The sequence below is a fragment of the Erpetoichthys calabaricus genome, chromosome 13 (assembly GCF_900747795.2).
Source record: "Erpetoichthys calabaricus chromosome 13, fErpCal1.3, whole genome shotgun sequence".
NCBI classification, from domain to species: Eukaryota; Metazoa; Chordata; class Cladistia; order Polypteriformes; family Polypteridae; genus Erpetoichthys; species Erpetoichthys calabaricus.
In genome coordinates, this window is record NC_041406.2 from 137,168,459 (window position 1) to 137,191,237 (window position 22,779).

Here is a 22,779-nt window from a genome sequence, read left to right on the forward strand (position 1 = left end):
TGCGATTCTTGCTGCCATGTTTGAATGAACTGTGGTGGGCAAGTCGATGAGCTGGACAATGAAGGATCACAACTGCCAGGTCAGCCACTTTAGTTCTGTGGTGGTAGAAGCAGGCCTGAGACACCCATGTCAGACCAAGCAACCTGACATACAGATTTGGAGTCTAACACCTAAAGCTGTCTTAGTGACAATTTATGGCCCCCCAGGTGCCCACCTCCAAAAATGTCACCGGCTAAACATCACTTGACTTGTGTGCTGAGGAAACTCCAAACGACTCATCCAAGCCAAGAAACTGGGCCGATCCCACTTTTAAAGTCCAACGTAAGGCTAAACATAAGAATGGCAGAGTGACAGGCGGCTGAGCAGCATCAGCACGCTGATGCCTTGCACCAACCTTTATATAGTGCCTTCCTTGAGTAAGCAATTCAGGTGGACTCACAAGATTTGCTGTAATAGATTGTGTTAATTGCGAAGTGCGCTTCCTTTTATTGGGGAGGTGGTGCGCTTTCACTGACAGAGCCTGGCCCTTCATGCGGACTACATTCCCCATCATGCCCTGCGAGCAGCAGTCCGATTTCCCAACTGCCTTTTCGGTAGCGATCCCCGCCTTAAAGCGATCGCGCTTGCTACTCGTGGGAGGAGATGGCGAAAGAGAACTTCATTACCCAGCCTACTTAGCGGAGAGCGCGGGCTGATCCCAGAATGGTCTTCAGCGGCGGCGGCTGTCCCTTTAAATCCGACTGGTGCCGGGACGTTTCGACTGGTGGTCGTGGCGTAATCAGTAGCTGGACGACTAGGGTGGACACGGGATGGACAGTCCTGCTCGCACTCTGAAATAGAAGAAATTGTGCTCTTTACGACGGGCGGCGGGGACGGGGCTCGTCTCCTTCGGCTAGCCGCTCGGCATGCCGGCTGAGTGAAGGGATGAGATTCACGACAAAGTGGCCTTCGTGTACAGCGCGTGGACCGTCTGCTCCGGCGAGAGACTTCACCTCATTTGTGCCATGGGCGCTTGGCTCTTCACGGCCGCGGCCTGCCTTCTCTTCTGCCAGGTAGGGGGCATGACGAGGCGGGAGAAGGCCGAGCTCAGGTAAGACGTTTGAGGTTGCGGGGGGCCGAGGGGGCGGCTTTGCAGGACCGACGATTGAGAGGATGATTGTTTTTATTGCGTAATTAACAAAAGTCAGAGTTTGGATTCTACAGAATGTCTGAAATAATAACATAAATGAAAATCGCATAAGCAAAAATGATGGGACCCTTAATGTAACATTTGGTGTGCCTCCTCAGGTTTGTGTTCAGTCTGAGACAGCAGGGCGATGATTTGATTGACGTTGGCTGAGCGAGCGACTGATTGCACGACTGGTGACGAGTGTGATACGATTTTTCAATAAGACGGCCAGTTAGGAACACAGAATCACTGGAATCCAGTTATTTAGGGTCCTTTGTAGGGGTACCAACAAATGGGTGCAGGCCATTTTAGAAGATCTTTGTAGAATGAGCAACACTTGATCTCTTATCACAATGCCTTTGTTGTATTCAGTGACACCTCAAAGGCCTGCAGGGACACGGGACAACTGCTTTTCATTGTGGCACTTTTTCAATGAGCTCGAAGGGTCCCAACAAACTTGTCATTCACCGGGTGTGCAGCTTCTGAGTGGGGGGGTCATCACAGTGACTGTCGCGTGCTCTGAAGCACAGCACCCAGCGGGCACCTGGACTGGTGTCTTGTAGGAGGGCAGTGTGGCCTGTGCTGTCTCGTCTCGTGTTGTGGTGCTGGACTGGTTTTCTTGCACTTTTTGGTAATTTGACTGCACTTTGCTCCCTTGGTGCATTCAGTTGTTCATTCCTGTTAGATGCCAAGACTGTGCTGGTGACGAGGCTGATGGGCATTTGCTCCTTCCATGTTTGAGCCAGTACAGTGGGCACTGAGTGATGCCCTTTGTGGTTTTTACAATATAATACAATTTATTCTTGTGTAGCACATAATCGCACATGGAGGTCCGCAATGGGCTTTAACAGGCCCTGCGTCTTGACAGCCCCTCAGCCTTCAGTCTAAGAAGAGAAGGAAAAACTCCCAAAAATCCCTTGTAGGGAAAAATGGAAACAAATGGATTTTGTGTCTTTAACTCTGACCCTGAAGTCCGAAGCCCATTGTAGGAAACCATGACTTCCTGAGCTTGACCTCCTGCCTGCTGCACTTTGGGCACACAGAGACTCTCTTGATAGCAGCCTGGCCCTTGGCATGTGCCCATATCTGACTCCCCATCTCCCTCTCTCTGTTTCTCCCATACAGGGAGCAGGTGCTGTAGATGTTCGACCACGCCTTTGGCAGCTACATGGTAAGCCTTTGCCCACTGGCCTGTGGCACAGGGCCTCAGGCTGGCTGTTTGAAGACAGTTCCCCATTCCTGACTTGCCATGGAGGTGGTGGGCATCTCTTAAGGTCTAACAGCCCTTCTCTTGCTTTTCCAGAAATACGCCTATCCTGCTGATGAGCTGATGCCCCCGAGTTGCCGTGGCCGCATCCGGGGCGACGTTGACGACTCTTTAGGAAAGTATGTAATTATGGGGTGCCATTCTGCCTGCCTCACAGCGTGGCAGAGCATTAGAGATGGCGCTGACTCTCGCCTTTTGCTGCCCACAGGTTCTCTCTCACCCTCGTCGACACTTTGGACACTCTGGTGGTGAGTGACATGCTACCTGAGCGGTAGCTGAGGTGCCTTTTGCTGGGTTTGTGGTGCGGTGGGGTCTTCATCTTCTACTGATGTTTTGGAGCCATCGTGGGCCCCCCCATGCTGACCGGGGTGTCTTTTCAATGATCTGCTTTGTATTTCAGGTCCTCAACAGGCTGGATGAGTTTGAAGAGGCTGTCCGGAGGGTCATCCTGGATGTTTGGTTTGACAATGATGTGGTCGTCTCGGTGTTTGAGACCAACATCCGTGTGCTGGGGTGTGTAAGTGGGAAGAGTGGGGGGCCTGGGGAGTGACTGCAGTAACGTCTGGGTGATGCTTATTAAATGAGGGGGGCTTGAGCTGGACGATGCCAGTGATTCCACTTTGTCTCTCTTGAAGTGGCCTGCTAGGAGGACATGCCATGGCCACCATGCTGAGAGACCGGCCTGCGAGTGAGAGGATGGCGTGGTACAAAGATGAGCTGCTGTACATGGCGAGGGACTTGGGCCACCGGTTGCTGCCAGCGTTCAACACTACCAGCGGCCTGCCGTACCCCCGGGTGGGTGAGCATTGGCTGCTGTGGTCTTGTGTATCGTGTTGCACGTCGCGTATGGCTTACTTGGCATGTCCTTTGTTTCAGGTGAACCTGCGCTATGGAGTGCTGAACCCACTCTCCAGGACGGGCACAGAGTCAGACACCTGCACGGCCTGCGCTGGCACCATGATCCTGGAGTTCGCCGCACTCAGCCGCATGCTGGGCGAGGCTGTCTTTGAGGTATGTGATGGCGTCGAGCTCTGGGTGGGACACTTGTCACCTGTTGCCCACATGTAATCCTAGAAGAAGAGACTGGCATTGTCAAGATGTGCCACCACTGATGTGGACTGGTGGTAAGCACCATGGGACTGCCATGTCAGAATGGTGGTATGCACTGCGGCTCTGTGATTGGTCAGATGCCCACAGCTGGGAGGGGCCGGATTAGAGTGGGTGGAGCACCGAGTTATGAAGGTCCAGTGGAAGCCTTACAGGAGGGACTGGCACAACTGAACAAGCAAAGTGGACGGAATGGTCACTGTGCTGGTCACCTTGACTTGAGGAATGCTGGCCCTTTCTACTGTCCTGTCATTGTGATTTTTAGGAAGTAAGCAATTTAAGCAGAAGGACAGGGGCCAATGCCACCCTAAAAGTCACGTGTGTGTGTGTTGATCCCAAACTCGGCTGTGGCGGCCCACTTGTGTCTGTTACGGTTTGACTGCTTCCCTGGCTGACTGTATGGAAACGGGCGGCTTCTTTAAAGAGCGAGCACAGCGCCCAGGACGATTACACGGTCAGATCTGCAAACCGCAGAAACGTGAAAGTCCGAGTGGTAGCAAATAGAAAGGAATGTTGGCGAAACTCCGATGGACTGCCAGAAAGTGGAGGACCAGTCGACCCACCGCAGTGTGTCTTGTGTACGGTGAGCGACGGTTGGTTTAGCTCTCTTATGGCTGAAGGGGTAGCAGTCAGGCTGGCGGCTAAAGCGTTACTTTGGACCCCCAGGATCCCCACACATGACTTGGGTGGTCTGCACGTTGATTTTTGAATTGCTAAGACATGTTACTGGCGTGGTAACCATGTAGACCACCTTGGAGCGCCCTCTCTTTAGATGACTGCACTGTGTGCTGACAACGAGCCAGTAGGGTTAATGAACGAGGATGTTGGGCGCAGCACGGCTCTTCACACGCGGGTGCCAGCGCACTGCTCTCTTACCAGTGCCACATTCAAGCCGAGTCCATCGGACACATCCCACGGAAATGAATGGGAGGAATAATTAAGGAGAAGGTTGGGCAGCATGTGGCGGGTACAGCAGTTTTACTGGGAAGTCTGTATGGGCTCCGACGAGGAGGTCTGGTTCTACCAACACACTGGCATTCTGTGAGGATACGGGGGGCACATGAGATGATTGATCATTGATAAGGCGCCATGTGAGAGGGTTGGCATCAGGGTGTGGTGTGTAGAACTGGCACAGACCCAGGAAGCAGAAATGATGATGGGGTGGAGAACCTTCTCAGAATTGGCTGATGTTAAGAGTGCTGGCCAGCAGGGGGCAGTGCTGGTGCTGCTGCTGTTTTTAATATAAAGAAATGATTTGGATAGAAAAACAAAGAAGAAGCTGGTGAAGTTTAGAGGTGGTGCCAAGTCAGGGGGACTGGCAGATCATTGAGAATCCATTGAATCATCGCAGAGGGGCTTGGGCAGCAGATTTGTGGAGGATGAGATTGAATGTCCGTAAAGAGTTACAGGTGGGAAGTGAAATACACAATGGGGGGGGGTCTGAAAATCGAGAGCCCACCTTAGGAGGAGGACAAGCCATTAAGAATGCCGGGTTATATAGCGCCTTGCCATGTGCTGTACAAGTCACTGAAGGTTTATAACCCACTGGTGAGGCCTCATGTGGAGTCCTCGGTCTTAATGGAGACCCTCGCTGCCCCCAGAAGTCCAGAGAGGAGCTGAGCCTGAAGGAGATGAAGAGCAGACGTGACTGACTGATGGGTTTAAAATGATAAAGGGCATCGGCCCAGTGGAGCGAGACGGTGACTTTAAAATGAAAGGGTAAATGTCACACACAGCGCCACAGACCCGTGGAATGAGTGACCACGTTGTGTGGTGGGCAGCAGGACTTTAGGGACCCTCGACTCGATGTTATTTGGGGGGTTTCTGTGGATAGGACTGGTGTGTTTTGTTGGGCACAGTAGTCTCTTCTCGTCCAGGTTGTTCAAATGTTCTCCAACTGCTTGAAAACCCCAGAATTAGGGTTAGACGTCTGTCCGTTTCTCCTCTTCCTCAGTGTGCGAGTGGACGCAGACTTTACCAAGCGGGATGTCTTCAACTGGCCATGTGTAGCCATGTGGTCGGAGTGCCAACAATTTGGCCAGGCAGACCCCTCCCGAGGTGGTCCCAGTGTGTGGGGGGAGCTGAAGCCAAATGTTTGTATTTAAACCATCTTGCTGCAGATGGGCATCCTGGCAGTTTTAGTGTGTCTGGTGGGCTGGGGTTGGGGCACAGAATAACGGGCTCTGCTCTGATGTCATCTTCCTGAAGGCTGCTTGATGAGTTTGTTAACATTGGTGGCCAACACGGCTGCCCCCTGACTTGTGTGTGCTCTCTCTCTCTCTCTGTCTGTGTCAGGAACATGCCCGCCGGGCCCTGGACGTGCTCTGGGAGAAGCGTCAGCGGGGAAGTGACCTCGTGGGGACGGTCATCAACATCCACAATGGAGACTGGGTGCGCAGGGGTGAGTGCTGCCGGGTGACTGTGCCCCACCGGCCGGGCACTCGCCACTCCTCTGATGATGACCATTTGCGTTTCAGACAGTGGCGTGGGAGTGGGCATCGACTCCTACTAAGAGTACCTGATGAAGGCCTACATCCTGCTGGGTGACGGCGTCTTCCTGGAACGGTTTAATGCGGTAAGCGTGGCACCTGTAGGGGCGGTCAGAGTGGCCTGCGGTGCCTCGTGTGTTTGACCCTGGGTGTCTCCTGCAGCACGACGCAGCCATCATGAAGTACATCAGCCAGCCGCTGCTCCTCCTCAGTGTCCACATGCACAACCCTACGGTCAGCGTGCGCGGTTGGATGGACTCCCTGCTCGCCTTCTTCCCTAGTCTGCAGGTCAGTGTGAGGGCTTTTGTTGGTTGCTTTTTTTGAAAGCTGCCCATGCTGATGCCATGCTGTTTTGTGGCAGGTCTTGAGGGGGGACTTGAAGCCCGCTATTGAGACCCACAAGATGCTGTACCAGGTCACCAAGAAGCACAAGTTCCTCCCAGAAGTGGGCACCTGACATCTTTGATTGGTGCCAAGTGAGTGCTGCCCCCTGCTGGACTGACTTTTTTCCCCCCTCTCTCTCTCTCTGCCAACCCCCCCTACCCCCCCCAAGGCGTTCACCACAGAGTTCCGAGTGCACTGGGGTCAGCACCCCTGAGGCCCGAGTTTGCCGAGAGCACCTACTTCCTGTATAAGGTGAGCTGGCGCTACCCCCTGACTTGGCCCTTTGACACTGCACCCTACTGAGCGTTTCGTTCTTTAGGCCACTGGAGACCCTCACTACCTGCGGGTGGGCAAATCCATCGTGGACAGCCTGAATGGCCCGTGTGCCATGTGGTTTCATAGCTGTCCAGGACGTGCGTACTGGCACTCACGAGGACCGGTAGGTGGCACGGCGTGGTGTGGCAGGGGGCTCCCTGGGCTCGGCACCGCTCAGCCTGTCCTTCCGCTTCATGCAGGATGGACTCCTCCTTCTTGGCCGAGATGTTCAAGTACCTGTTCCTGCTCTTCTCGGAGAAAGCCGACCTGCCCTTCAACATTGACAACTACGTCTTCACGACCGAAGCCCACCTGCTGCCGGTGACTCTGTCCTCGTCCAGGCCGGCCTGTCCCACCAATGTCACGGTGAGTTCTGCTGTGTCCGCGGCGCGCCTGGCATGTGCACACAGAGTGATGATGTTGTCCTTTCCCTTCTGCCCCCAGGTGGCGGCCCCTGCCGAGGATGACCCCTTCTCCTACACCTGCCCGAGCCTGCAGACCCTTTTTCCCAACAATCCCGCCTTTGCTCGGAGGATCCGTGACCGCTACAAGTACCTGATTGGAGCTGGTGGGTCACACGGCCCCACATCAGTCAGGTGATCTATGGCTGGCTGTGCTTCCGAACGCAGGTTTGGAATGGGGGGGGGGGGGGGGGCATGGGGATTCCCTTTTGCCATCTGTGGAAGGGTGGTGCCCTCAGTTGACCAGTCTGTGGTACACATATGCCCAGAGGTCTGTGCCAATGGAGCCTTTGCTCTTCTTTTCGTGTGCAGGGGGATTGAGCTACCCCTCTATGACAGTGGCCTGGAGCCCATTGAGCTCCTCAAGAGCATGGGCATCACACTGATGGCAATGGGCGAGGGCAGCAGCAGGGGAGTCGGGCACGCCAGGACAGCAGGTCAGTAGCAGTCAGCATGCAACGTGGGCACCCAAGTTTTTTCTTCTGTAACCCTTTGTTTGCTTGGCAGGCTATGCCAGCTCCCGAAGGCGGGGTGTACCGGGTGAAGCTGGTTGCCGAGGTGCTGCCCACCCAGAAGCTGAGACGCTTGTGCCCATGGCCGTTCAGATCATTTCGCCACCATTCCTGGGGAGGACCGTGCTGACCGCTGGACCGGCCAAGTTTGGCATGGACCTTTCCAAGAACGAGCATGGGGTGAGGCACCCTGTCTAGGAGTCTCTTTCAAGGGCACATGATGGGCAGCTTCTTGATCTCTGGCTTTGCTCTCTTCTAGGTCAAGGGGAGAGTCGTCCGGAGCGCCCCCTACTCTGCCTGCGGTCCCCCGACCAATGGCGCAGAGCTTCAGGGGCACATCGCACTGGCAGTGCGTGGAGACTGCATGTTTGCGGTGAAGGCTCGCCACCTTCAGGAGGCGGGTGCCATTGGGGCTATCTTTATAGGTAACTGGTGCCCAGGCATGGGTGGGCAGGGGAGTTGCCTGTCTCCTGTTGCACTTCACTTTGCTCCTGTACCATTGCACCAGCAGTGAGGAGACCCCCCTGTTTCAGATGGTTGGCGATGGCGGCCCTGTTGATGGCATCTCCATTCCACTCGTGTTCCTCTTCAGCAAGGAGGGTTGGGTCCTCCTGAAGGCCATAGACGAGCACCACAACGTCAACGTGCTTTTGGTGTCCAGACACAGGCAGCTTGGCCAAGGTAAGCAGCGGCTCGGCAGGGAGGGCACTGGACTGGCGCGCCAGCACCCATGAGCCTCGGTCTTCTTCTGTTTCCCCCCAGAAGGCAAGGCGGCCCATCGCCATGAACATCAAGATCCGCATGGCAAACGAGATTGACGCGGGCCCTCAGTCTGCAGATGACACGGCCACCATTGAGCTGCTGCTTACCACAGAGGGAACGAGTGGCATGTGCCAGGAAAGTGCGGATGGCTGTAAAGGACTGCAGGAGCAGCAGGGGGGAGGGGCATCAGCTGACCCATCCGAGTGCCAAAGCCCTTGACCAGCCGCTGGGCTAGAGGCCATGCCTAAAGGGCATGCAAGGCCTTCAGTAGTGCTGCGCCCGTTCAGGCGTTGCCAGCCTCTCTGAAGTGAAGTGATACTGGGTGCAGCTGCCTTATGGGAGCCGAGACCCTCGTGGCCTTCGACCCTCTGACCTCTGCCAGCTGCTCCCTGGGCTGTGGGGTGGCCATGACGTGCCTCTGAGTGGTGCCGCCGGTCCAGCTGTTGGAAGATGTGTGGCGTCCATGGTGCCCTGCCCAGTTGGAGTGTGATGCCCTCTGCTGGACAGATCTCTCCACCCATGTCCCTGCTGGCACTGGCAATAACGATGACGCGCCTTTGAGGTGACCCCTTTTAGTTTTGTGTTCCATTGGAGGTTCCACAGTAAGAAACGTTGATGGTGACCGGGCTGGCCGGGTTGGGGTTTGTGTGGTGTTTTTTTTTTTTTTTTTTTTTTTCTCTCTCTACACTACACCCTGGTGTTGCCATTGGCACGTCTTCACAAATAAAAGACACCGATGTGCCCACTTTAACACGGGTCCTTGTTCTTGATTGGGGCATACTGATGGTTGAAGGGCTCATCCCTGACCTCCGTGTTGTCCTCCTCATGTCTCCTAGCAGGCTCTGAGGGGCTGTCAGATTGGTGGAGACCACAGGGACACCGTAAACCAGTGAAGTGGGATGATGGGACAGGTGAGCTGCCCGATGGTAACGACAACAAAAGCAAAGCAGTGACCTTAAGCCGTGCCAACCTGGGTGCCTGTGCCCATCAGAGAGCCTCCTTTCCTCACGCTTGACACATTGAGGGCAGGATAGCTGGGCGATTGTCACCCATTCATCGCGTGGCACACACCTGCCACATCTGATCTGTGAAGTGGGCAGCGAGACCCCCGGAGGTCCAGGTCTTGAGTCTGACTGAGTTGGCAGGCTTCCCTTCTGGTGGCCACATTTAGCGTTGAGCCCAACATGAAAGCCTTTCTACTTTCTACCCTCGTTCTTCAGTATCTCTGAATTCAGCTCTTATTTGGTTATGGAAACGGACCTCGTGCCAACTGAGGGGGTCTCGCCAGGTGCGTGAAGGGACATGATGTCCTCTGGGACTTTCAGGTGTCTCTTTGTGAGACCGAAAACTGATGCTTCGATCCTTCAAAGTGCGCGACCACCAAAATACTCGACCTCTTTAAATGTGGGAAGGGTCCCGAAACACGTGTGTCGGCCCTAAAAGACCACGTGGCCTCCCCCCAGTCTCGTTTCTGTTCCACACTTCAATGGTGAGGTGGCTATGAGGAGCGAGATGGTGCAAAGTGTGCCCACCCCATCAGTGCCCCCTGCCGACTGCAGCTCATCTCATCTGACCAGCTGCCCGTCTTTTCTTTTCTCTTCTTATCGTCTGACGTTTCTGTTTTGTTGTTGGTTTTCAAACTTTACCTGCTCATCACTCTTTCTGTCTTCTTTCTCTCTCATAGCTCTCTGTCTTTCTCTTTTCTCTCCTTTCTCTCGCGTTCTCTCTCTCTCTCATCGCCCACTCTCTCTTGCTTTCTCTCTCTCTCTCTCTCTCATCTCTTGCACTCTCTTCTTCTTCTTCTCTTTCTCTTCTTGTGGTCTTCCCCTTCTCCTGTCACTCGACCCTAACGATGACAATTCCCCAGCAGAGCCGCCAGCCAGGGTGATGACAGCTGATCAGAGTTGAGCCCACCACCTAGTAAACGCTGGATGAAAACTCGGGCAACAACTTCAAAAAGAATCCAAGTGGCCCGTGTAACCAATCCGGGCCTCTGAATGCAAATCCACCAAACTTAGCGTTGTCATTTGTACTTTGACACAGAAACTGGGAGATAATGACTCCCTTAATTAGGCCAGGAGGTTGGTTGCAACAAAAACCAGCAGCCACAGGGTGTCCCCAGGATCGAGTTTGGGACCCACCGTTTGGCCTCTGTTGTCACAATACAAGTCCACTAGGTGTCCTCCACCACCTCTACGCTAAGCAGAAGTGCCCGTCACTTGACAGGCCGACTGTGTCACTTTTTCGATTTCCTCATCGTGACATCTCCGCCATGACAATGGGGTCCACATGTTGGCTTCTGTGTGCGCCTCCTGCTGGGCTCGTTTATAAATGAGCATCTAGGAAATCAGTGGAATGAGGGGACTATGGGGGCCTAACTGATGTTGGGGTACTAAATCGGCCCCCGCAGTTCACTAAGGTGAAACCTGAAACAAATTGGCAACACCAACGGCAGGAGCAACCCTGAAAGATGGCAATCAATGCCAGGGTCGAAACATGTGAGGGACCCTTGAATTCAAAGGTAACCACCCCTGAGATTGCATGGTAAAGTACGTCCACCGAGGGGCACTGGACCTGCCACCATAGGGAAGACCCCAGCTCCTGTGACAACGAGAATGTGGATGTGAGGCCAACATGGCGTTGTGAGGGTCACGAGAAGCAGGATCCTTAAACAAAAAGCAAACCAAAAACACGTGTGACCGGGGTGGGTGGGGGGCACGACACGACCCAACAACAACAACATTTATTTCTATAGCACAAGAACCTCTCTGTATTTGTCTATGTTCCTCCATCCCTCAATTCTGACTAGTCTCCCTGTCCCTGCACCCCCATAACATAATGCTGCCACCATCATGTTTCACTATAGGGATGGTATTAGGCAGGCAATGAGCCTTGCTTGGACTTCACCAGACATAGTGCTTGGAGTTCTGCTCAGAGAGTTCAATTTTTGTCTCATCAGGCCAGATAATCTTTGTCTTGTGTCTTTTAAAATGCTGTCACATGCGTTTTACTCCAAAGTGGCGTCTGTCTAGTCACTGATTGATGGAGTGCTGCTAAGATGGTTGTCTTTCAGCAGGTTTTCCCATTTCAGAAAATGACTTCTGAGGCTCTGTTAGAGTGACCATTGGGTTCTTGCTCACCTTCCTGACCAAGGCTCTTCTTGCCCGGTTATTTACTTCTTTCTGGTGGTTCCAAACTTATTTGCTTACACAATTGTTGGGGTCACTGTGCTCACTTAAAGCTTTAGAAATGGTTTTATATCCTTGCCCTGATCTGTGCCACAATTTGGTCATGGGGGTCTACAGAGAGTACATCATGGCTTGTTTGTGGCTTGACATGCAGGCTCGTATGTGCTTCTTTAGACAGTGTCCAATCAATTTAGCTTGCCACAGGTGGACTCCAATCAAGTTCTCGACTCATGTCAAGGAAAATTAAAGCAAACAGAAGGCATCTGAGCACAATGTGGAGTGCCACAGTGAAGGGTCTAAATACTTCTATTAAGGAGAGATTTCACTTTTTGATTTTAAATATATTTGCAAACCTTTCTGAGAACACTTTTTCACTTTGCCATTATGGGTTATTGAGTGTAGATTGATGGGCAACAATGGCAAATTTATCCATTTAAAATTAAATCTACAACACAATAAAGTGTGCAGAAAATGAAGGGGTCTGAATCCTTTATGAATCCTCTGTATATCCTACATTGTGCCTTTCCTATCTATCTATCTATCTATCTATCTATCTATCTATCTATCTATCTATCTATCTATCTATCTATCTATCTATCTATCTATCTATCTATCTATCTATCTATCTATCTATCTATCTATCTATCTATCTATCTATCTATCTATCTATCTATCTATGAGCAGAGTGGTGGCTCTGAGGCTAAGGATCTGTGCTGGTATCCAGAAGGTTGCCGGTTCGAATCCCCGTCACTACCAAAACAGATCTTACTCTGCTGGGCCCTTGAGCAAGACCCTTAACCTGTAATTGCTCCAGGGGCGCTGTACAATGGCTGACCCTGCGTTCTGACCCCAAGGGGTATGCGAAAACTAACAAATTCCTAATACAAGAAATTGTATAAGGCGAAATAAAGAACAAAAAAAAATCTATCTATCATATAGTGTCTCTTCTGTGTTTGGACCACTCTCCAATAAAAACTACCTTCTGTGTGCAGTTTACATGTTTTCCAGGTGTGTTTAACAACACTACCTTGCTGAGACTCTTGCTGAGGGTCTTTCATCACTCTGAATAAGTTGAATGCAGGGAGAAGTAATGTCAGCAAAGGAGTGGCTGATTTGGGGTCGGTCATCCAATATCCTCTGACCTGTAAATTAAAAATGAGCTGACACTGACCTCTGCTAACATTAACAAGTGTGGCCGTGGGCTTCATCAGGCTCAATTCCCTTTTCCCAATCAACTTGTGCGTCTCAGGAGACAGGTTCACAGAGAGCATCACAAAGTCTGACTCACGCAGCAGATCTTCAATCTTTGCACAGTAGGTAGCACCTACAGCTTTTTCATCTTCTGCTTCCCTAAGTTAGATCCAAAAACAAGTAAAGGCAGTTAAAGTTTAGGTTTACAATGCCATCTACAAAAATAAAAATTGCAAATACGTTTGGTTGTATGGTGCCGATTTGCCTCTTCCCAAGAGTGTGTTCGCTGTGCTGTCCACTTCACATGTAAAAATGAAAAGGGGCAATGGAGACTTCAAACCAGGTAGCTAAGAAAGGATTTTTGACCTTCTTGCTCTGTTTTCTGTGTTTTGGGGATCTATGTGTAAATGGATTGGCGTTTTTCATTGAACTCCATTGTACCTTTCTGTTCTTTTGAGCTGTCTTAGAACATTTCTGAAATAAATCTTTTATTTATAAGGATTCATTGTTTGCCCTTTTTGTCTCCTAGCCAAGGGGTTTCGGTCGCTCCTTCTCTAGTTGGAGATTTATGATATACAGTGGTGTGAAAAACTATTTGCCCCCTTCCTGATTTCTTATTCTTTTGCATGTTTGTCACACAAAATGTTTCTGATCATCAAAGACATTTAACCATTAGTCAAATATAACACAAGTAAACACAAAATGCAGTTTGTGAATGGTGGTTTTTATTATTTAGGGAGAAAAAAAAATCCAAACCTACATGGCCCTGTGTGAAAAAGTAATTGCCCCCCTGAACCTAATAACTGGTTGGGCCACCCTTAGCAGCAATAACTGCAATCAAGCGTTTGCGATAACTTGCAATGAGTCTTTTACAGCGCTCTGGAGGAATTTTGGCCCACTCATCTTTGCAAAATTGTTGTAATTCAGCTTTATTTGAGGGTTTTCTAGCATGAACCGCCTTTTTAAGGTCATGCCATAGCATCTCAATTGGATTCAGGTCAGGACTTTGACTAGGCCACTCCAAAGTCTTCATTTTGTTTTTCTTCAGCCATTCAGAGGTGGATTTGCTGGTGTGTTTTGGGTCATTGTCCTGTTGCAGCACCCAAGATCGCTTCAGCTTGAGTTGACGAACAGATGGCCGGATATTCTCCTTCAGGATTTTTTGGTAGACAGTAGAATTCATGGTTCCATCTATCACAGCAAGCCTTCCAGGTCCTGAAGCAGCAAAACAACCCCAGACCATCACACTACCACCACCATATTTTACTGTTGGTATGATGTTCTTTTTCTGAAATGCTGTGTTCCTTTTACGCCAGATGTAACGGGACATTTGCCTTCCAAAAAGTTCAACTTTTGACTCATCAGTCCACAAGGTATTTTCCCAAAAGTCTTGGCAATCATTGAGATGTTTCTTAGCAAAATTGAGACGAGCCCTAATGTTCTTTTTGCTTAACAGTGGTTTGCGTCTTGGAAATCTGCCATGCAGGCCGTTTTTGCCCAGTCTCTTTCTTATAGTGGAGTCGTGAACACTGACCTTAATTGAGGCAAGTGAGGCCTGCAGTTCTTTAGACGTTGTCCTGGGGTCTTTTGTGACCTCTCGGATGAGTCGTCTCTGCGCTCTTGGGGTAATTTTGGTCGGCCGGCCACTCCTGGGAAGGTTCACCACTGTTCCATGTTTTTGCCATTTGTGGATAATGGCTCTCACTGTGGTTCGCTGGAGTCCCAAAGCTTTAGAAATGGCTTTATAACCTTTACCAGACTGATAGATCTCAGTTACTTCTGTTCTCATTTGTTCCTGAATTTCTTTGGATCTTGGCATGATGTCTAGCTTTTGAGGTGCTTTTGGTCTACTTCTCTGTGTCAGGCAGCTCCTATTTAAGTGATTTCTTGATTGAAACAGGTGTGGCAGTAATCAGGCCTGGGGGTGGCTACGGAAATTGAACTCAGGTGTGATACACCACAGTTAGGTCATTTTTTAACAAGGGGGCAATTACTTTTTCACACAGGGCCATGTAGGTTTGGATTTTTTTTCTCCCTAAATAATAAAAACCATCATTTAAAAACTGCATTTTGTGTTTACTTGTGTTATATTTGACTAATGGTTAAATGTGTTTGATGATCAGAAACATTTTGTGTGACAAACATGCAAAAGAATAAGAAATCAGGAAGGGGGCAAATAGTTTTTCACACCACTGTAAATGGGACATTTAAGGATATATATTTTTGAACCTTGAACTTAGAAGCACATTTTAGTTCTAGTGTAGGCTTAAGCCTGCCCATGTTGGTAGATCTTAGGCTGTCTTTGGAGGCTTTCATGCTCATTTTGGAGGCCTTACACCACTTGGGCCAGTTCACATAAGTGGATCACTAAAGCTAAACAAATAATAAAGAATACATGAATTATATTTCTAAATGTGCATATGATCTCAATGAAAGCCATAATACATAATATGTAAACTTTGAAATGGAGGCCTGCACACTGATGCTGCAGTACCAGTTTTAATCAACACATTTTGTTGGCCTGTTTTTAGTACATTAGCACACACACGTCATGTTTGCCTTACCTTTGTTTTCGATTGTGATACAGAATCTTCATGTCGAATCCTTGTGCTCGCTTAGCAATCTTGTATCCAATTCGGCCCATTCCTATAATGCCGAGAGTGGAGCCGCTGACATCATGTCCAAGATCACAATGTGTCAATTTTGTCATATCAGGAGAAATGTCAATCTTGTATCCTAATAAGAGTAAGACATTTGATAAACTGCAACAAGCGAGCCAACAATGAAGAAAAGGGCTTATTGTTGTAACTCCACTGAAAGGAATCACTTCTAATAAACAATAGCAGGCAGGATGTAAATGCCCAAAGTAATGTGTTTAACAGAAAACAACTGACATTTTATTTAGGGGTATCACTTTGAGTCAACATACCTGTACAGCAAAATGACAGGATGGGGTCCTTGTAGAGCCTATAGAGCCAAAATGTTGCATCTTTCCTTTCCAGAGTAGAAATAACCTTTAAACTACATATACACAGGGGAGGGCAACAGTAGGTTTACAGTTGTTTGTATGGAAAAACACATGCAGGTTCTGATTATTGCAATAGGTTTATCAACTCAATAACTTTAAGAAGAAGAAGAAGACAAATAAGACAAACAATAGAAATAAATAATACAATAATTTATAAATAAATAATAACACAAGCATCAACTCTGTGTTTCGTGTACTCACAACTGTAAACCTACTTTTGCCCACCCCTTTATATAAAGTGATTTCTCTCTATTATATAAAAAAATCCTGCAACAACTCGAGACTTTTTGGAAGATTTTTTCAAGTCCCGCTAGTTGAGACTTTGGCCATGAGAATTTTTCAAATCCCACACTCCTTCCAACCATTTTCATCCACGCCCGCAGTCCTCTCACCTCTCATTCGTGTGAAGGCTTTTGACAGACGCAGTTTCTGCTCTCTCAGCTCTTATAAATGTTAACGTTTACCTCACTTTAAGCTCCCAATTAAAGAAGACGTATTATGTCCAAATCTTATTGAAGAATTTCATCACAAAGGGTTATCAACCGAAAAAATGAGTAGACGGGCAATCCTAGCACCGAGAAATGATGAAGTCAAACGAATGAACACCAAAAATGTCAATCGGTTAGACAGCAATATCAATAGACTCTGCTGAAACAGTTGGTGGTGATGGTGTGGAAGATGAAAACATCAACTTACAGTATCATGAAGAATATCCACAACCGTTAACACCATCCAGTCTTCCACTGCACAAATTACTGTAGAAAGAATGATGTATCGAAGAAAGGTAATGTAGTCCACGGATAACATTAGACACCAAAGGAGATCTTGATATTCCATTTGTATTAAAACGTTAACAGTTTTTCATTAGAATAGCTTTTGCTAAGACAATTAACAAATCTCAGAGCCAAACATTCAAAAAAGTCGTTTTATTTAATAGAGAGAAAGAAACAAAATTCACTCACGGGCAGTTATACGTTGTGTTGTCACGATGAAAGTCCAAACACAGAATCAAAATTCAATGCGATATTGACAAAAATTGTTTTTACTGAAGTTTTACAGTAAAAGTGTAAGTTTAAAAAGTATTTGTGTGTTAATTTCAAAGCCAAGCAGAACAAAATCATATTATGCAACGAATAACTCTAGCGCAACATGAAGCATAATTTACCTTCAAATGATTACGTTTTACTCATTTTTACTATGGCTAATTACTCGCTGCAATGTAAAATTGTTCTATTATGCATATACAGTAATCCCTCACCACTTCGCAGTTCACTTTTCGCGGATTCACGACTTCGCAGATTTTATATGTAAGCATATCTAAATATATAACGCAGATTTTTCGCTTCTTCGCGGGTTTCTGCGGACAATTACTCTTTTTACTTCTGATAGTTGCTTCCTCAGTTGGTTTGCCCAGTTGATTTCATACAAGAGATGCAATTGGCGGATGGCTGAGAAGCTACCCAATCAGAGCACGCAGTTAAGTTCCTGTGTGCTGCTGATTGGCTCAGCGACGCAGTGCTGCATTAACCAGGAAGTCTCATCTCATCTCACTCATTCAACATTAACGTGCTCTTTATACTGCATTCAGGGGATCATCACTTTCATCGTCATCGTTTTTACTGCGCAGCATATTCATCACGTCATATATAGCTACGTGTACTTCGCTATACAGTAAGTGTAAACTTATCTACCGATTTCATATTGCTTAGCAGTTGTCCCTGTTATTAATAGAGTAAAGGGTGGGTTGTAAACAATACAGGGAGGGTTTAAAAACGTCCAAATAAACGTTAAATAATTAAATAAATATGGTGTCCCTACTTCGCGGAAATTCAGTTATCGCGGTCGGCCTTGGAACCTATCTCCCGCGATAAGTGAGGGATTACTGTATACCAATTCACATGAAAATAAAAATCTGTTTAAATTGTACATCCACATCCCCATACGCGAGTGACAGAACTGCATAGAGGCTAACGCGTAGCACAGGCCCAGGGGTTTGGCCCCCTAGTATATACTGTATACAGTAAATACAATATATAAATCTGTATAAACTGATTTTGGGACATGGAGTGGCCATAGGAAGCAAATAGTTCCACCTCCTGACAAAAAACACCTTTACCCTGCTGCATAGATGGCTAATGAAAATGTTCCTTTTCAAGAATAACTATTAAACGTCATAAAGCTGGTAAAGCAAATCAAAAGCTCAACTTAGTACTTTTGTTTGAATAGTGTTCTATTTGTGATTTGTCTGTTCTTTGTTTAACTGAATCTCAGAATTTCATGTAAAGTTAGAGACTTAATGAGGCTGAATTCCACTTACAGATGGCAAAAAATTCAAAGCTCTGCCTTCTTAAAAAGAAGATTTGGAAATGCTGAATCTGCTGCATTCTGGACTTGGCAGAGTTGTCCGACCATGTTCTGATTGAGCTAACTGTGCGACCCTGTTTGTTCTCGGTGAACTTGGTTGTGAGTAGTCAGTGTGACCGTTTCCCACATGAGCAGCTTGTGAAGTGCCTGCGTGTTGTGCTGACCTCACATACTCCCACAGTCAGTAAGCCGTCAATGGATTTCAGGGGCCAGTTTTCTCACTAGGCTGTTACTGAGACAGGAATAATATTTACATATTTTAGCTTCTATTTACAGTTTATGCTTAACTGATTTACTGCATGTTAAGATATTCATAGTCTCACATTCGTTTAACTTTTGACTCCTTAAATGTGCTTGATCTTGGATCTGTAAAGGAGAGGAGGAGACACCCTTGCAAACAGATGCAAAATTTGTTATTCTCCAGTGTGTTTATCTGCGTAGTGCTGGGCATCACAGTTACTGGCCGTTTCTATAGTTAGAAAGGAAATGGGGCACTCGTAATGACCTAACAAGAGGAAGGTGACATGTCTCACTTGCCATAGAGTGCTTTACTGTTTTAGCATGATCCCAAAGATGTGACAGTCTCATGAAGGAGGTGGGTGCTCGACTCCATCCCTTTTTAAAGCTGTACAGGTGCCAGCACTGGCTTCACTTTCGTGGTTTATCTGTCTGTTGCCACCATTCTCTACATGAGTCTTTTGTCATTTCTGCTGACTTGATTGTTGTACAGTATGTGGATAGAAAAAGCATTTGTATTTCTGCTCATAATAAATGTGATCACTGTCAGTTTATGGCCAGCTCCAAATGTGGTTTGTGTGATCCATCACTTTCCATTTACAGTTAGGTAAACTTTTGTCTAATTTTGGTTCTGTACATCACCACAATGAATTTTAAATGAAACAACTCCGATGCAGTTGAAGTGCAGACTTTCAGCTTTAATTCAGTGGGGTGAACAAAACGATTGCATAAAAATGTGAGGCAACTAAAGCATTTTGTGAACACAATCCCTTCATTTCAGGGGCTCAAAAGTAATTGGACAATTGACTCCAAGGCTATTTCATGGGTAGGTATGGATAAGTCCATCATTATGTCATTATCAATTAAGCAGATAAAAGGCCTGGAGTTGATTTGAGATGTGTACCCGTGGTTTAGGGGTACACTGAAAAGGTGGTAAGACTTGGGCTGTGTCATTTTAACACTGCTAGAGATGTCCTACCAGTTCTGAAAAACATCTCATCAGTCATTTGGAAGTTTATCGTGAGGATGTGGAGAAGGATTGAGAGAAAGAAAAATCAAACCTGACTCAATATTTTAGGCTGACCAAGTAAATTCATGTATGGAGCACTGCAGAGAAAGCATAAAATAAGTGTAACTACAGCTAAAGAAAATTAGCAGCCCTGTTAAAATTCCAAAACCCTCCTTATTTTGTTTTTCAGCGTAGGTCTTTCCAATTTAGAACTCGGAGAAAACAAACATTCTCGTTACCTTCTATGAGCTTTCGTGCAGACGCCAGTAGCAATGCCATCCCCATGTCCGCTGTTGCATTATCCACGATGTTGGGCGTGTTGGCTATTTTTACCCCAAAGCTAGTTATCAGAGGGATATCCAGGTGGTCCACCCCAACTCCTCCACTTATTACTGCCTTCAGATTGGGCAAGGAGAGCAGAAGATCTCTGCTAATTTTAGGAATGCTGAAAAATACGATCAGAGCCTGGATTTTGTCTGCCCAGCGATTTGGGTTCTTTTCAAATTCATGATAGGGGACGACTGTGAAATGCTTCTCAAGGAGAGGTGCAAATATCTGACGTATGCCGTTGTACTCTCCAGGTTTCGTGGCTAGTATGTGGGGCTTCTCCATCTCCTGAAAAACAGATGTTTAGGCTTTATCTGTAATATTCTTTCAAAAATATTCTGTTACACATAGACCTTGAGTGTATAAATATAATGAAAATGTTAATCAGTGTGTTTACATGCACACACATAATCAAGTTAAGGTGAATAACCTAGTTAAGGCAGAACCCTGGTTTCTTAATAATTCACATTTATATAAGCAAATCATTTTCTAGAGTTCTCCTTTGGCAAAATACTCTGACTTCAGTAGTAAACTAAACAACAAATTTTAAATGTCATCTTCGGCCAACGTGAATTTGAAAATAAGCATGACGCCTTAGATAATTTTCTTGTGTTTTATAAACATATTTAATCAAACGGATACTTTATTAATCGGTTTCTGTTACCAGATGAAATATTAAAACTGCTTTTACAACTCCCATATCAAATGGCTTGTAACAAAGACATTTGCATTGCATTTGTCATTCCAACTGATGGCATATCACAAACATTAGCACTGCGTGGTCGGGCAGTGCAACAGCAGTCTCAAAGAATTTTTGGGTCACCCACTTTATTCGTTGTTAGACGAAGAAAATGCTTTTGAAAAAAGAAAGAAATACACTCATCCTTGCACTATTCCCTGCTCTTGGAGTTTCTCATAAAATAGAAATAAAGATCCCTACTTGGTGCCTTGTCTTGTGGCTTTCTCTGGTAAGATGCAACTTCCAAGGTCGCCTGGCTTTTATGGCGGTTGGACCGAACACTTAGGTGCCCTCACTGGACAGCTTCTCTGTACTGTAAGGGAAGAAGAATGAAGAGATAAAGTTAGCAGTAGCTCCCCCTTTTGTCTCAGTGGGTTATTACATACCTGTACTGAGCCTGTGGAGTCCTCCAACACACATGCGTGACAAATGTTTTTACATATCCCATTCCTAATGCCATATAACAGAGACATATGAATTGGATTTTTCATTCCACCAGATGACACACCACAAACATTAACACTGCTTTTACAAACCCCATACCAAATGACATAAAACAGAGATATATGTATTGCACATGTCTTTCCAACTGATGGCACATTAACATTAACACTGTTTTTACCAGTGGTGTAGCTGGGGGGGGGGGCAAGGGGGGGACATCTGTCCCCGGGCACAGCATCCAGGAGGCGCCAAATTTCCCTTCCCCATTGCATTTTGGCAAACAGGAGGGGGCACAAAATCTTCAGTTGTCCCCGGGCGCTGAAAACCCTAGCTACGCCTCTGGTTTTTACAAATTCCATTCCAAATGGAATATAACAGACATACACATTGCATGGTGCACTGCAAATGTTAACGCTGAGGTCTGCTTTAATTATTTAGATGTCAACCCATCTTAGGCGGGTAGCACAGCTAGTTTACTAATAAAGCACATATTTTTGGGGCTTAGCTTTAGGGAACTCGCTTTCTCAGAACACTTAATTCTCTATGTTACATTTAAACAGCAGCATTTGGGTTTTAATTGTTGCCTGTTGTCTTTACCAGCCATAAGTTAGTATTGAGTTACAAATTACAAAGGAACCAGCAGCTCTTCAGTGCACATGCTTCCATTTAAACCTGTGTATGTGCATCATGAAGCATTTCATTTAATACAATGTTTGAAATAATTGAGAGAGAAGGGAAAGACCGCAAAACTCATGTATAAACTTCTCAGAAAACAAAGAATGAAAGCACTAACAAACCATACCAAGTTTCATTACCTGCTAGGCCTGGCTTCCAATTACAAAACTGGTAGGAACGAAAAACCGCAGCCATTACGGACCACCAGGACTGTAACTGAGTACCCCTGAATTACAGAAAGCTTGGATTGCTGCTGGAAGAGGTGCTGGTGAGGCCATCAGGGGGCACTTATCCTGTGGTCTGTGTTTGGATCCCAGTGCCCCAGTGAACAGTTACAGGGGACACTGTGCTTAAACATGGCACCGTCCTTTGGATGTGACGTAAAACCGAGGGTCTGACCCTCTCTGATCATAACAAATCCCAGGGTATTTTTGTCTTTGCCCATTCTTGCCCCCTAACCACCCCCTAACTATCTCTCTCACACCTTCACCACTTAGTAGCTAATGTGTAGTGAACATACTGGCACATGAATAGCTGCTGTTGCATCATCCAGGTGAATGCTGCACTTTGGTGGTGGTTGAAGTGGCTCACCCTACTATCTAAAAGCGCTATAGCAATGTAAGTAATTAATTAAATTGTTAATTACAACTATTACTTAAGTATTCGTTACTCACTTTAATGAATCAAATTGAATACAGAATTCAAAAAGTGGCAGAATTAATGTGGCGTCATAAAAAAAAAATAATTGAACCATACAAAAAGATTTTTGTGTCTTGTAAAGCTTTTTTGCCTTTTCGCTGTTCTCCAGATTATATTCGTTCTCTGATACACAATAACAACAGTTGACTGATCAAATGTAAGGCGATGGCCGAGTGCTTTGGCTCTTCCAGTGCAACTGATCTGTAACAACAGTCCAGAAATATGTTAAGTTTGCCCCTTTAGTGCCTTTGTTTGCTGAAAAAATTTGGGCATAGCACATCCTTGCAAATAAACTACAATATTTATGAATTATTCTCTTTATCTATTATGTGTTTCAGCATTTGAGGTTCTTACCAGTTTGCGGTGTGCAGATCTCCACTGAAAAGAGAAATGAGAGCAGCTCAGCTTGGGTCTGA

At 46.9% G+C, this 22,779-nt stretch overlaps 1 protein-coding gene and 1 pseudogene across 1 annotated transcript; one reads left to right on the forward strand and one right to left on the reverse strand.

Moving 5' to 3' along the window:
* The first annotated feature begins 715 nt into the window (after positions 1-715).
* Positions 716-9,130, forward strand: LOC114663823 (ER degradation-enhancing alpha-mannosidase-like protein 3; annotated as a pseudogene).
* A 1,984-nt stretch (positions 9,131-11,114) lies between these two features.
* LOC114663822 (probable 2-ketogluconate reductase) lies at positions 11,115-22,779 on the reverse strand. Its single transcript, XM_051935583.1, has 6 exons — positions 22,718-22,779; positions 20,750-20,861; positions 19,722-20,097; positions 15,409-15,580; positions 12,633-13,003; positions 11,115-11,131 (listed from the first exon to the last, which is right to left on the reverse strand). Exons 3-6 carry the CDS (start codon positions 20,092-20,094, stop codon positions 11,115-11,117), a joined length of 933 nt encoding a protein of 310 aa, XP_051791543.1. The 5' UTR covers positions 20,095-20,097; positions 20,750-20,861; positions 22,718-22,779.

Bases quoted from the DNA above. Each gene is read 5' to 3' on its own strand.
- LOC114663822 (XM_051935583.1), bottom strand. From the start codon at position 20,094: ATGGAGAAGCCCCACATACTAGCCACGAAACCTGGAGAGTACAACGGC. The intron at 15,581-19,721 runs GTAACGAGAATG...TACTCTTATTAG, and splicing joins TGCACGAAAGCTCATAGAAG to GATACAAGATTGACATTTCT. The intron at 13,004-15,408 runs GTAAGGCAAACA...GATCTAACTTAG, and splicing joins TATCACAATCGAAAACAAAG to GGAAGCAGAAGATGAAAAAG.